The sequence below is a fragment of the Dipodomys merriami genome, unplaced genomic scaffold, assembly GCF_024711535.1.
Source record: "Dipodomys merriami isolate MVZ:Mamm:240054 unplaced genomic scaffold, mDipMer1.0.p SCAF_8, whole genome shotgun sequence".
NCBI classification, from domain to species: Eukaryota; Metazoa; Chordata; class Mammalia; order Rodentia; family Heteromyidae; genus Dipodomys; species Dipodomys merriami.
This window is the reverse complement of record NW_027206401.1, coordinates 27604629-27620010: the sequence shown is the minus strand read 5'-3', so window position 1 is coordinate 27620010 and position 15382 is coordinate 27604629. Positions and strand designations below refer to the sequence as shown.

The following is a 15382-nucleotide window of genomic DNA, read 5'->3' as shown; positions in this document are numbered from 1 at the left end:
CGGGACTTATCCAAGAGGCAATGCAAAACAGAAAGCATTCTCGAGGGTCCACAACCGAGCCCTCCCACCCATTTAAAGGCAATCAGGACACATGCAGACAGAGGGAATTACAAAATTAAAAAGAGCAAAGAATGAGAGAGAAGGGTTCAGCCCGTAAAGTCACCCTACCTCACCGGGAGGGGACGGGGCGCGCGGGCGCGCGCGGGCACGCTCCCGGCCTGGAGAGCCGACCCGCGGGCTCGGCGGCGCGCGCCCGCTGGCCGAGGCGTGGCTTCCGCCGTGCGCGGCCCCGCCCTCGACAGCGCCGGGGGTCACGTGACCGCCGCGCGCGTCCCCGTCCGCTGCGGGGCTCCAAGGCCGAAGAGAAAAGACTGCGAGCTGCCCATGGCTGTGGCTTAGAGAGGTGGGAGTCGGGGCGAAGCTTTCGCCCGGAGGGCGAGGCGAATGCCAGCCCGTGTTGGGTCCTCGTTCGGGGAGAGGCGGCTCCGTCCGCGGTGACACTTCCAACCTCAAGGCGCCGCGGGGCGGCGGGGGGCTCGGGGCCCGAGAGGGGCGGCGGCGGGGTCAGGGGCCGGTACGTAGATGGACGCCCTTGGGCTGGCGCGGCCCCGGCCGTCCGCGCGGAGGCCGCGGGGCCCCGGCCGCGCCGCGCCGCCGCCCTCGCCCGGGCTTGCTGTCGCAGGCCGGGAAGAGACTGTGACGGCCTCCGCGTAGCCCCCGAGCGCGGCCGCCCCGGCGCTGGGCGACGGCCGGAGCCGGGCCGGGCCGGGCCGGGGTGCGAGCGGCGGAGCAGCGGCCATTACTGCGCACCCTCTTCCGCCGGGGTCCGCGCCGCTGCCTGCCTGCCTGCGGGCAGCCGCGTCCCTCGCTTCCCCAGCGGCGGGCTGGCCAAGGCCCCGACCCGGGGGACCTGCTGGCCTGAGGTGGAGGGCGGCGATGGTGAGGGGAGCGGGCCCTCCTACTCCCCGCTTGCGGTGCGGATCCCTACCCGTCTGGCGTCGGGTCAGAGGGGAGCGCGCAGTCCGTGCAGTTGTGTCTTTTCTGGTCCTGCCTGCTGCCTGCCCGCCCTGCTCCTCCAGCCTCCTCGCCTTCGGGTCTGGTCTGACTGGCAGAGCGCAGTCTCTCTGCCCTGCCCCGGTGAAAGGCAGCCTTGCCTAGATTCCGAGTTGTTTTGACGGTCCCGAAAAGCATCCCACCTCCGAGGTGTCCCCCCACCATACCCCGCGAGCCTCCTCCGCGGGGCCCCAGTGCATCCGAAAAGCCCAGACCTTGGCTTTGTTCTGGCGGTGGTGGGGGCGCCGCGTTCTACCCCCCTCCTCTCCGTCTCTGCTGAAAGAGTAAGGCTCTTTTTTCATTGTGATTGCTATCTTATTTACGGAACGCGGTGCAAGGAAGGCTGTAACATTGTTTTTGAAACTGTGGAGGTGGAGCCATCATCTTCACAGGGCTGTGAAGTTCACACACACACACACAAACACACAGCCTGGCAACTAGAATTGTTTTTTCTGGTTAATCCTTTGGATATTATAACTATATATAATATTTTTTTTTTTACCTCCAAGTGGTATTTTAACGGGCCTTTAATCTGTCAAGTTCTGGACATAGTTTTATTTTTGAAATCCCGAAATAGTATAGAAATGAGAGGGAGAAGAGACTCAGGAAAAGCTTTGTTCTTTTAATGATTGATTGATAGGTCAAGTGCCAGGGTGCACCCCCTTAACCGTGTCTGTGTGTCTATGGTATAGTATGTGTACTTGTCAAATGAGATTTGAATCTGTTACATGAGCATCCAAGGCAAGATATACTTGTAAAGGTGGAAAGCAATTCAGTAACTGAATTTATAAACTTTTTTAAAATGTGGCAGATTAGGACACATGAAGAAAATGACCCCCACGGATTTTTGATTTGGGTTTTGTAATTGTTGTTATTGTTTTTAACTAGCAAATGTTTGTTCAGGGACTGAGTGCTCTTAAAAAAAATAGGTCGTCATCTCAATTTAAAGAAAACTGAAGAATGAATGCCACTCTAAAAATAGATTTGGGATATGTTTGTTTTGGCCTCTGACTTTCTTAAAGTGGAACATTTGGGTTTAGAGTTTGTGTTTCAAATGGACCTCTGTAAATTTTGGGCAGAATAAAAATACGGATACTTACACATTGAAAGGTTACTGTTTGCTAAGAATTTGATAGAATTACAATCATCAAGAACACTTTCTTCAAATAACTAGTCGTTAGATAAAAGGAATTAAAAAGGAAATGACTTTTTTTTTCTTTTAGGAGACATGTCAACTGCTGGTAAAGTGTTTCAGTTTTCACCAACTTGAATTGTCAAAAGAAAGGAGCACACTTTTTTTTTGGAAAGGATCAAGATCATTTCTTGACTTAAGAAGAAAATGATAGGAATAAATCTTTTCACATTGACCTATTTAATAAAATATTGTTTTCTGAGTTAGCCATATATTAGTACAAAAGGTCCAACCAATTGCAATTGGAGATCTGAAAACTTCTTTTTCTTCCAGTGTTAACAATGGAAGATGACATGTCTTTACTATTCTCTGCTTCATTGCCTTCTGACTGAGTCTTGAATTTGTGATACAACAATCTGAATTATAACCAGTCTTACTGTGTGTATTTATACAACTCTTAGCTATAACCACTTGTGGCCTCTGTGTAGTATTCATTGCTTATTAATTAAACCACACCATTGAGTGCCTGTTAAAACATTTGGAAATATAGAATTGTACCGTAGTATGAAAAAATACAACATGAAAATGATGACTTGACCCAGGTCACACGATAATTAGCAAGACTTTCTTACAGAATACTTGCTGGCTATGAATATATACATGATACCTGTATCAGACAGTATTTGTTCACATTTACATATCATATTTTATTGAAATATGATGCAAGGCCCACTTTGGGAGGAAAATTTTAAAGGTTTTCTAACGGAAAGAAAATTAGGTATTGGAGCCCATTTACCTGAAAGGAGTTTTGACTGAAGACTGGTTTGGAGATATGACCTAGGCTTTTCTGTAAGCTGCTTTGTAACAAGGGTAATAGAGGCTAACAATGGATACATTATGGCACTTAGTTACATTTTTCAATTTGGAACTCTTAAGAACTGTTAAAATGTATCTGCTTCATTACACCTGATCTTTTCTCTTTTTCTAGTGTGTGTGTGTGTGTGTGTGTGTGTACACGTGTGTGTACACAGTGTGTATTTGAGTTATATGCCCAAAGTTGGAAGGTTTTGAAGTTATTTTTTTCTATCACAGAACTTCTGGACATTTGTGTATTTTGAGTAAGTACAGACTAAAAACTTACTTTATTACACAGTATCTCTTAATTGGGAAAAATGTGTCAAAAATTTTTAATTTGATATATACTATCTGGAAAAGTTTTTTGAGCTTACAGTGGCTTAAAGAGTGGAGTTGTAATTAATACTGTTTCTGTAGGAAACAAAATTTGTAGAAATTTTCTGAAGGCTTCGCATGAAGTTTTGAGAATTAAATGTATGCTTCCTTTTGTGCCTCATTAACATTATAACTTGCAAGGCTGTAGTTGATGAGTAAGTTTAGCTGAAGTGATTCTTCTTGTAATAACACATTTCATGTTAAAAAAATTGTTAATCTTTGTTTTAATGTGTAAGCCATTATAGATGTGCATTGCCAAGTAGAGTAGTTACTACATGGGGCTATAGCACTTGGAATGTGGCCAGTCTACATTGTACTTCATAAAGCTAACACACAAATGTAAAAATATTTCACCTTAATAATTTTTATATTGACTGCTTATGAAATAATATTGTAGCTATACTGAATTGAATAAAAATATATTATTAAATTGATCTTGTTTCTTTTTATGAGTTTTAATGTAACTAATTAAAAGTTTGAAATTAGATGTATGGCCTGCAACATATATGTTATATAATACTGTTCTAAACACTTTCATGGTGAGACACTGCATACTGTAGGAAGTTCTGATTTCTTTGAGATGAGATATTGCTGTGTAAACCAGGCTAGCCTCAAACTCTCCATCCTACCTCAGCCTCCTTAGTACTGGGATTGCATGTGTTGTACCATCATGCTCAGTTTTTGAAAATGATGTTTTAAGCCTGTATTATACTTAAGTCTAATTTTGTATTGATAGCTTTGTGACTATAGGTAAGTTTTTGAACCTGGGATTCCTCATGCACAGAATACATATAGTCTTAGTGCATAGGTTCCTGAAGATAACTTTATGTATTGGGTCCAGAAGTACCTCCCTAACTAACACACATAGAAACTATCTGGATATCTGATTCAGCAGGTCTGGGGTAGGGCTTCAGGAACTTCCAGAAAGTTGGTTGGGACCACAGTTTGCATGTGCATAGTTGGGTCCTAGATTACTATATTTTAGTTCATTTTCCTTCCTTCCACTTTGTCATTTACTTAGTGTCTGCTTTGAAAATTATCTATTTGGTATAGAAATTGAAAAGGTTACAGTATGCAAGAGTCTTTAAAAAAAAAGTATAGAGTTCTATTTGACATTGGCCTGCTTTTAGCTGGAGTCAAACTTGTTGGTGAAATAGTATTTGAAAATTTGCCTAGAAGAGTCAGATTATGTTGATTTACAAATATATTTTTGAAAGTCAATGTAGACTACAAGTGAAATAATGTAAGTAGAATAGAAGCACCTGATGACAGTGACAGTATTCTTTCAAGGAAAAGGATCAGATTGAAGGAATATGGTTTCATAGCCAAAATAATTTCATAGATGTTTTACTGTTGTTTATTGAATGAATAGGTCCCTGGTCCTGGGTGGGAGAGGGGAACATAAAGGATTTTATCAGAGAATACTTTATGTAGTTGATAAATTGTTTGAGTTCATTTGTTAGTCTTACATAAAGGAGAGTAATGGAACTATTGTCCTGGGTCAACAAGACTTTTTTTTTTTTTTAATGTTGGTTATATGTGTATTTTTTTCTTCTTTTTTGTAGGTAGTTGTACAATGGAGTTTCCATTTAACAAAGCAGTTTATGAATACAATGTATCTTGATCAGTGTGACCCATTCAACATTCTCACCCATATATACATATTTATGTATGTATGTATTATAGCTTTTACTTTAATACTTGTGGTTATAGGTTTACTTCAGTTAGGTAAAATTTATAAAAAGGATAACTTATTTAGGTGACCAGATACAGGATTTTTGGGAGATTTTTAAAGCATTGAAGCATTTCAAAGATAAGATATTTATGGGCAAGACTGGTATAAGTAAGTGTTTAGAGTGGAAATCATTGGAATTTTATTAAAGAGAAAAGTTGAAAATGAAAGCAAGAAAAAAAAATGAAGTTAGAACTAGCAATTTTTCCTGTGGTTTTTTTTTTTTGGTGTTGCCAGTTCTGGGGCTTGAACTCTAGGCATGGGTGTTATGCCTGAGCATCTTTGGCTCAAGGCTAGGACTCTACCACTTGAGCCACAGGACCACTTCTGGCTTTTTCTGAGTAGTTTATTGGAGATGAGAGTCTCACAGACTTTCCTGCCCAGGTTGGCTGTATACCAGAATACTCAGATTTCAGCTTCTTGAGTAGCTAGGATTACAGGCATGAGCCACCAGCACCCACTTCCTGTGTGTTTTATAGGAGGAGAAAGGTAAAAATCTTTATACCTGACTTGATCCAACAGGATTATTTTAAAGACATAGGTAGGAGCTAATGATAAGCAGTAATATTCTGCAGTTTTTGTAATTAATAAACCTTCATTTTGGAGCTGGGAAGGTGGTTCAGTGGTAGAGTGTTTGCCTTACATGCATGAGGTCCTGGGTTCAATTCCTCAGTACCACATAAGCAGAAAAAGCCAGAAGTGGTGCTGTGGCTCAAGTGGTAAAGCACTAGCTTTGAGCTGAAGATCTGAGGGACAGGGCCCAGGTTCAGGCCCCACAACTGACAAACACAAAACAAAACAACAACAAAAACCCTTCATTTTAGAATGTGTATAGAGTATATTTGACTTTTGAGTGATGATCTGAAAATCTTTGTGATGGAGAAAGAGGAGCTTGTCTATTACAATTTTTCCAAACAAGGATGCGTTTTTCCAGGAAGCAGGGACAAACTAGACAAATGTTGGGCTGTACCTTATCGTCACATTTATCTTTATTGGGAAAAGAGTTCTGAAAGTATCTAGAAACTATTGTTGGATTGTGTTTGCATTCTGGAGAATCCACTGCAAGTGGACAGTAGGTAGGTAATTTTGCTTTCTAAAAGATACAAAGATGATTGGAATCTTGTATTTGTAACTGTAGCTAATTCACTACACTTGAAGTTCTTCAAAGATTAGTTTTATGTCTTTTTAGTTTTTAGTTGGTTCTTTGTTTACAATTAAAATTCAAGTATTGTGTTTTATGAATAACCAAAGTTATTTAAAGAAGTTAATTTTTACTTAGTAATATTAATTCATCAGCCATGTATTAGCAGTTTAGTAACTACACAGGGATATAAAATGTGTCCCTATCTTGATGAGGTTTATGGTTTACAATGTTAAATGAATAGCATCAGAAAATGTAATGAGTTCAGTAATGGAAAAATGTACAAAATAGAGAAGAGGAATCAGTGAACCTTCTGGAGGTAGAATGGTAGAGACAACTATTTCTGGGTTGTATATTACAGGTGTTTGTAAGTTGTAAAAGGAAAAGGTTATAACAGGAAGAAATACAGAATTATTAAGGAAGGCTTGGCAGTCTATGAATAGTATAACTACAGTAATAATCTGATTTTCAGAGATAAATAAGACTGGAAAATTACTTAGGGTCAGATCACTAAAGCCTTTGGTTTTTGTCCTGAGCTTTTCTTTTATTGTATAGGATGGGGAATCAATACTGTTCCTTGAGTTAGAAAATGCATGGTCAATTTTGCATTTTAAAAATTCATTCACATACTAAGTGAATGAATTTCAGAGTGGTACTGAAGCAAGATAGTCTGTCCTAGTCAAGGTAAGACAGGGACCTAAATTTAGGGCACTAGTCATGAGTAAGGAGTACAGGATAGATTGTAAACAATGTTAGTGATAAAAGTTGATAGGTTTTGGTGTGGTTGGTCTGACAGAGGGAAGCAGAAAATTTTCTCCTTTACTCCTTAACACATTCTTAAACATGGAAGCTGAATTGTCTCATTGTAAAATTCACATAGAGGTAGTAGTTTGTGAAGTATACAGATGAGAAAGAAATGGTTTGAGCTCATGGTTCTATTAAGGAAGAAATTAGGTCAGACATACCTGTAATTCTAGCTGCTCTGGAGCCTGAGATTGGAGCATCTCAGTTCAAAGGTAGCCAGTGCAGGAAAGTCCATGAGGCTCTTACCAGAAGTGGACATGTGGCTCAAGGGATAGAGCACTAGCAAGTTAAAAAATGATTTAGTTCCAAAATGGGTAGGAAGGAATATGAGATCCAAAACAGTATAAAGAAACAGGAGGTGGTTAAGAGATTCAAGGTCTCCATAATTAAAGTGCAGGTGTGGGAATGAGTGAGCTGGATTGACCAGAGGGTGTGATGTGATTATGGTTTCAAAAGAGCAGCACTTTTGGGCTCTGATGATACTTAGTTGCTGAGTGTAATAGGAATTATTCAATAATGAAAATTACTTGATTTTTAGGATCTTAGAAATTGGAACTTAGAATAGGAATATGGCCTTGAGAAAGTGTATTTGTAGCTAGAAACTTATTTCTAACAGGTATTAGTTGGAGCAATTTGTAAAACCTCTGAGATAGATGTTGGATGGATCATTCTCAAGGATATTAAATAGACATAGTGATGTCAGGAAATAGGGTGTAGGAAATGATCTATGTAAAAATAATGAAGTCAGCGCCTTAAAGGTTGAGAGTGCAGTAGGGAACTGTGGCATATTTTATAGCCAGTGGTGAGACACCTATATGGAATAAGCAATGATGCAACTAGTGTCTTCTGACCTGGGTAGGTAGTCGATGAGGGTGTGTGTAAATGGTTAGTTTCTGCTTTTGGTACGCTGCAGGACCAAATGTTCTGTGATACCATTGAAGAGTTGAGAAGAAAATCAAAGTAGGAGTCAGTATCATCTAAAGCAAGGGCAAAATAAAAAGCCAGTTTCTTAGAAATCTTGTTTAGTCAATTAGTTTAGGAAATCTCTGGTTTTAAAACTGATTGTTGTGATAAACATTTGGTGGGATAAGCTGGTAGAATTCATACGTGATTATACTAATACCTTCAAACTCTAGAACCTTGTATTACCTTAGGGAGATAGATTGTCCACACAGAGAAGTACATGGAACTAAGAGACAGAGTTCAAGTCTCATTTCTTGTATTTACTGTGAGGTGTTTTATCTCTCAAGTTATGGTAAACGGGTTTAATTGAATTCTTTATAGTACAGTGTGTCTCTTGCGTTAGTCATGGTGTAGTACCAGAAAGATTAGTGACTAAGACAGTGTTCTTCTGGATGTTGCCTCCAGATTGCTTGGGCAAGGCAGCTTGAAAGAAGATTGGCTTAAAGCATACATGAACATATGAACAGCACAAAGTCCTAGTTAATGTTTTGTCTTTGTAGGAAGTCAACAGCTGCTAAATATGCTCAGTATTAGAGACGGGGTACTGACCTTTTATTGTTTTGACTGAGTTTGTTTCTTACTGTGGTAAAATGTAAGTAATAGAACCACCCTCACCTTTCATCCCCTCCCCATCCTCCTCCCACTAGCGCTTTCAGCAGTACTGGCCTTTGAACTCGGGACCATACCTCCAGCCCTGTTTTCCTTCAGTTATTTTTCAGATAGTTTGGGTTTTTGCCATAGCCAATCTTGGACCACAATTATCCTACCTATGCCTTATTTATGCTTCTTAAGTAGCTGGATTACAAGCAAGCATGTGACACCACGCCCAGACTGTTCTTTGAGAATGTTACAAACTTTTTTACTCTGGCTTGGAAGTACCTCCTATCTCTGCTTTCTAAGTTACTGGGCTGACAGGCATGAGCTACTGTGTTTGGCCCTTCCATTTATGTATTTCCACAGTTTTGCATCATTCAAACCAGAAAATGTACCTGTTAAGCAAGAACTCCTATTCTTACCTGTTCCTAGTCCCTGATAACCTTTAATCTACTTTTTCTCTACAAAGTCAAATGTAACTTTGTTACTGGCATATTTCACTTAGAATAATATCTTCAGGGTTCATCTATGTTGGATGATGCACATTCTGTTACTAAGTAATACATGTATGTGCTGTGTTTTGTATATTCATTCACCTGTTGAGACACACTTGGGTCTAACTTTTTTTTCTTCTGCTGATAATTCCTTGACAAGTACTGACATTATCTGAGTCCCAGTTTTCAATTACTTTGGCATGTAACTATAAGTGGGACTGCTGGGGTATATAGTAATTATGTTTTAACTTTTTGAACAGCCATCAAATTGAACAGCCATCTACAAGAACTACATTTTCACATTCCCACCAGTGGTGCTGAAGGGTTCAATTACACCATAATCTTAGCAACATTTATTTCCCAATTATGTAAGTAAGTCTACCAGCTCCTTGGTTGGTTCCTAGCAATTTATTTCTTTAGATACATGGAAATGCTTCCTCGGTGTGCATTTTAGTTTGTTGATTACTAGTAGTGTATAGAAACACCACTTTGGGGTATGTGTGTTTGTGTCTGTGTGTCAAGATTGTAACCAACTTCACTGAACTTATTTGATTTCTTCAGAATATCTGCAAAGTTAGAATAGTGATTTTTACTGTCTGTACAAATGAAAATGTACATTGTAATTTTTTTTTACCAACTTGTCTACCTTTTAGTTCTTTTTCCAGTGTAATTACTAGAACTTCCCAGTACTATAGTGTTAATAGTGGAGCAAACAGGCATTCTTAATTTTTTTTTTAACTTTCAATTAAAAACTTGCCCATTTTGTAAAGTGTAATAGGAAATATAATAAAAGTATAATGGGAAATTAGCTAACCCTGCTGATCTTAGTCTGAGAAGAAGTTTCTGTTGAACTTTTTTTTTCTTTTTCAGCACAAAGAATGAGCCAGAAGTGAAAGAGAAACCACTGCAAGTTGGCTGACTGCTGGTAAAGAAGATGCTTTATTTTTGTGGCAAACATATGTGGAATCTGTAATGGAAATGTAAGTATTTGTTTTTGCCAAAACTGAAATGGTGTGGTATAAAGTACAGTAGTCAAATTTATGTCATGAAGTTTTAATTATACAGAATGAGTATTTCATGTTGGCTGTAGGTGCTCTATTGAGTTAAAAATCTTATTCACTTTTTTTTTTTAAAAAGGAGATTTCCAAAGTCTTCTCATAAAGTATAAGAAGTGAACTGAAAATGAAGGAATTGCTCATAAGGCTAACAACAACGAAAAAGATAAGAACTCCCCCACTCCCAGGCCTCCAGGTGTTCTACCTTCTCTTTACTTAAATAAAGTCAGACAGTTTCAGCTGTCTGCCTAACTCAATTTTGCCTCATTAAATTTAAACAATTTTGTACCATAACTGAACATTACTGGTTTTTTTTATAGTGATTCACTGTGATTTGTAGACTTAGTAGTTGTGTTTTTCTTTTAATCTTTTTGTGATATGCTTTAACATGTCAGACTATTGAGTTTGCTTATATTGAACTTAATTATATTATCTATGAAATATTTCCCAACTGAACATCATAGTTGAATTGCATTAAAAAACATGTTTAAAATCTCAGTGACTATAGTATTTAAATACTTAGATCAAAGTGACCTTATAGAGTAGATGCTTTAGATTGGAGCAAATGGGTATTTAGTGATGTGTGTCTGTGTACATTAAAGGAAAAAAATGAACTCATAGGTGAAATCCTGGCTACTCAGGAGGCTGAGATCTGAGGATCAAGATTTGAAACCAGCCTGGACAGACAAAGCCAAGAGATTCTTATCTCCAGCTAACCTGCAAAAAGCTGGAAGTGAAGGTTGGCTCAAATGGTAGACTGCCAGCCTTGAGTGAAAAAAAAAAAAAATATATATATATATATATATATATGTATTTATTTATAATAAGCCTACAGCCTCATACTTAGTAAGCAAGAGCTCTACTCCAGAGACACATCCCCATTCCCAACCTGTTTTATTTTTTAAGCTTTTAAATCAAATAATCTAAGCCAGGCCCTGGTGGCTCACACTTGTAATCCTAGCTTAAGATCTGAGGATCATGGTTCAAAACCAGCCCAGGCAGGAAAGTCCATGAGTCTTTCATCTCCAAGTTACCACCAGAAAACTGGAAGTAGTGCTGGGGTTCAAGTGGAAGAGCGCTCACCTTAAGCTGAAGAGCTGAGGGACAGCACCAGGTCCAGAGTTCAAGCCCCACGGACGACATAAAAAAAAAAAAAAAATTCAAATATTCTAGATGTTGATTACCAAGGAACTCACTATGGCTTAGTATAGTAAGACAAATAGATAATGAACAAATGTTTTATTTTTGTGACAGGCAGTTGTGGAATTTGTAATAGAAATGTAAGCTTTAAAATGTGCTATTGGAACTGAGAGGAAGAAGAAATTAATTCCACGTGAAAGGTTGAGACTAAACTGAAGCACTTTTAGCTTGGCCTTAAAGAATGAGTAGAATTTAACAGTCAGAAAATATTAGGAAATAGTTTTCAACCCATCAGAATGAGAAGTTGGTACAACTGCCCAACATCAAGGCATTTGTAATAGTTGGAGAGCAATTAGAAGAGGGAGGAGACATCCAAGTAAGTAAAGGAAATGAATGTTCATTACTTACTATTTTACCAGGTATTTACTTGGTGTTTTATTTGGGTATTAAATTCAATCATAGTATATGATACTGTTTCCTAATTAATGTTAAGAAACAGACTTAGGTTAACACACTTGCCTAAGTCAGTGTTTTCTAAATTTCTCAGAGAATAATCCCATCATTTTATAAAAGACAGATTTTTGAATCCTAACCCCTGGATTAGGATTTCCAATACAGAACATGTTAGCTAATTCTCACCTTTAGTGAAGTTTCACAAGTGTTTATGAAGAATAAGGTACTAAAATGGTAAAGCCAAGATTTTAAAGTTTTTAGTATAAAAACTAGGTCAGTTGATCTGAAGAACAGTGCTTGTAAAGAGTAAAAGCACATAATTAGAAAAGGAGACTAGGACTTAGATGAGCTTTGGTTTTAAAATATAGCAACTGACTTAATTCATTGTCTTTTTTCATGGCTGTCCATAGCTTTGATAGGTTTTTAGTGTGCTTCTTCAGGGCTGATATGTAAGTACACTGACAGAATTTTTATACATTGGTACAGTGTATGTTTTTACAAGGTTTTATACCAATGTATTCATGTTATTGTTTGAAAAAACTTTTCTTAGCAGTTGTCAGATCCTGTATGGAATTATATAGATGGCCCCAAATGGCCTGTTCCCATTCTTATAATCATACCAACTTGTGAAGAAGACCAACATTAACATTCACACAAATAAATGTTACATTGCAATTCTGATACAGAATAAGGAGTATACAAAAGTTAGTAGGTTAATTTGATTTGCTCATGGAAGCTTTCTCAAGAGGAGTGAAATATGGATAAGTACTTTGTGCTAGAGAGGGAGGGAAGACAAGAGATGAAGAGCATGCCCCAAAGAAAATGTTCATTAGTGGCGAGTCAAGAGGAAGTTGAACATAAGAAGGGCCTAGCCAGGCACTGGTGGCTCAAGCCTATAATCCTAGCTACTCAAGAGGCTGAGGTCTTAGGATCTTGGTTCAAAGTCAGCCTGGGCAGGAAAGTCCGTAAGACTCTCATCTCCAATTAAACACCAGAAAACCGCAAGTGGCACTGTGGCTCAAGTGATAAGAGTGCTAGGCTTAAACTGAAGAGCTGAGAGACAGTGCCAAGGCCCAGGGTTCAAGCGCCATGACCACCAAAAAAAAGAGAGCCTATTGTAAAAGGCTGTGTAGTGAGGCAGACCATACAAGCTGTAACTCATCCTTTTAAAGATGTGTCTTAATCCAAAAGTGAACTTTTAAGAAAGGAGTGTGCTAGACCAATTAAAGGCATATGCATCAATCTTCCAGGATTTTCTTGGAAAGATTGGTGCATATGCCTTTCAATTTGTTGAAAGAAGGGGAGTTTCTGGGCTGGATTATGGGCTTGGATAAGCAGGTGCATAGTGCTGTTATCATGAGAACTATTCTAGCATGTAAAAGGTAAGTTGATCATGGGTTCAGTTTGTAGCTTCCAAATATCATAAATCTAAAATAAGCAACTAGAAATATAGGTCTATGGCTGGAGAAGTCTGGATTAATGACAGCAATTTTTGTTACATATTTCATACGTAACACATATTTCAAAGTAGATAACATCTCAAAGTCAAGCATAGAAGAGCATGTTGTCTAAAAATGTATATAATAAAAGACAAAAATTTGTTAGAGAAATGTTTCAGAATGGAATGGTAATATATGACAAATGACTGGTTGAGCCAGTTTGTTTCGATATACAGTAGGCATATGGAAATTCAGGCTTTCAGCATTAGTCTTAATCTCATATAATCTATTTGTCAAGTACCCAAAATGTTAACAAAAAAATTTTAATGGCTGGTTACTGCCTATATTATCTGAATTACTTTGAAGTTTTATTTTTCAAACCAATTGTAAAGTCAGTCCTGATCATTCACATTTTATTAATATTTGCATTTAATTTTATCTTACAAATGCTGTGTCTGAGTAGAAATGGTATATATGTGTATATATGTATATATAAAGTCTAGACTTTGGCTTTTTTTTCAGTCTAACATTGTATTCTTCCTTGCTCCCTACAAATAAAACTTTACAGTGCACTTATGCAAGTCAAAGAGATTTCCTATTCAAATTGGCTATAATCAATTTTCATTTTTATATCCCTAGTGTGTAATATGTGCCATGCATAGTATAATTAATCATTCTGAATTGTTAAAAGTATTAGAAAAGTTGAAATATGATTTCAATATTGCATTTTTTCTTGTTTTCTTAGGATGGCTGGCTGTGGTGAAATTGATCATTCAATGAACATGCTTCCTACAAACAGGAAAGCAAATGAGTCCTGTTCTAATAGCGCACCTTCTCTACCTGTTCCTGAATGTGCCATTTGTCTGCAAACGTGTGTTCACCCCGTCAGTTTGCCCTGTAAGCATGTTTTCTGCTATCTGTGTGTAAAAGGAGCTTCATGGCTTGGTAAGAGATGTGCCCTTTGTCGACAAGAAATTCCAGAAGATTTCCTTGACAAGCCAACTTTGTTATCACCAGAAGAACTCAAGGCAGCAAGTAGAGGAAATGGTGAATATGCATGGTATTATGAAGGAAGAAATGGGTGGTGGCAGTATGATGAGCGTACTAGTAGAGAGCTGGAAGATGCTTTCTCCAAGGGTAAAAAGAACACTGAGATGTTAATTGCTGGGTTTCTATATGTTGCTGATCTTGAAAATATGGTTCAATATAGGAGAAATGAACATGGACGTCGCAGGAAGATTAAGAGAGATATAATAGATATACCAAAGAAGGGTGTAGCTGGACTTAGACTGGATTGTGACACTAATACTGTAAACCTAGCAAGAGAGAGTTCTGCAGATGGAGCGGACAGCCTTTCAGCACAGAGTGGAGCTTCTGCTCAGCCTCCCGTGTCATCTTCTGTAAGGCCCTTAACATCAATAGATGGTCAGTTAACCAGTCCTGCAACACCCTCCCCTGATGCAGGCACTACTCTGGAAGACTCTTTTGCTCATTTACAACTCAGTGGAGACAGCATAGCTGAAAGGAGTCACAGAGGGGAAGGAGAAGAAGATCATGAATCACCATCTTCAGGCAGGGTACCAGACACTTCCAATGAAGAAACTGAATCTGATGCCAGTAGTGAGAGTGAAGATGTTTCTGCAGTTGTTGCACAGCACTCTTTGACCCAACAGAGACTTTTGGTTTCTAATACAAACCAGACAGTAGCTGATCGGTCAGATCGATCTGGAGCTGATCGGTCAGTAGCAGGGGGAGGAACGGTGAGTGTGAGTGTCAGATCTAGAAGGCCTGACGGACAGTGCACAGTAACTGAAGTTTAAATAAACATCTTCAGTTTCACACTCAAGGCTGAAATGGTCATCTGTAAATTTCTGCCCACATAACATTATACTCATCCCTAATAGTGCATTTTGGGAGTTGGGGTGGGAAGGGATATGGGAAGGATAGACCGGAAATTAAAATGTCTTAACATGTCTCTGTTGAGAAATTTATTTAATGTAAGAAATTTGGGTATTAATAGTTGAGAGCTGTTTAGTAGTAACCCAGTTTTCTTGACATGTTTACTTTAAATTTTTTAAAAGATTTCCTTAGTTCTTTTGGACAGTGTGTTTTATCTGTGCATTAATGGTCCATATCTGACTCTTGCACTGTT

At 38.7% G+C, this 15382-nt stretch overlaps 1 protein-coding gene across 6 annotated transcripts; it reads left to right on the top strand.

Moving 5' to 3' along the window:
• The first annotated feature begins 318 nt into the window (after positions 1-318).
• Rnf146 (ring finger protein 146) lies at positions 319-15076 on the top strand. 6 transcript variants are annotated; one of them, XM_070010219.1, is made up of 5 exons: positions 319-403; positions 9404-9511; positions 10014-10123; positions 10281-10394; positions 13976-15076. In XM_070010219.1, the coding sequence occupies exon 5, from the start codon at positions 13977-13979 to the stop codon at positions 15048-15050; it is 1074 nt and encodes a 357-aa protein (XP_069866320.1). In that variant the 5' UTR covers positions 319-403; positions 9404-9511; positions 10014-10123; positions 10281-10394; position 13976; the 3' UTR covers positions 15051-15076. The 6 variants fall into 6 exon arrangements, with proteins under 6 accessions (XP_069866320.1, XP_069866315.1, XP_069866317.1 ...); XM_070010214.1 differs by lacking the exon at positions 10281-10394; XM_070010217.1 differs by lacking the exons at positions 319-403; positions 10281-10394 and adding an exon at positions 976-1337.
• Positions 15077-15382: the final 306 nt, after the last annotated feature.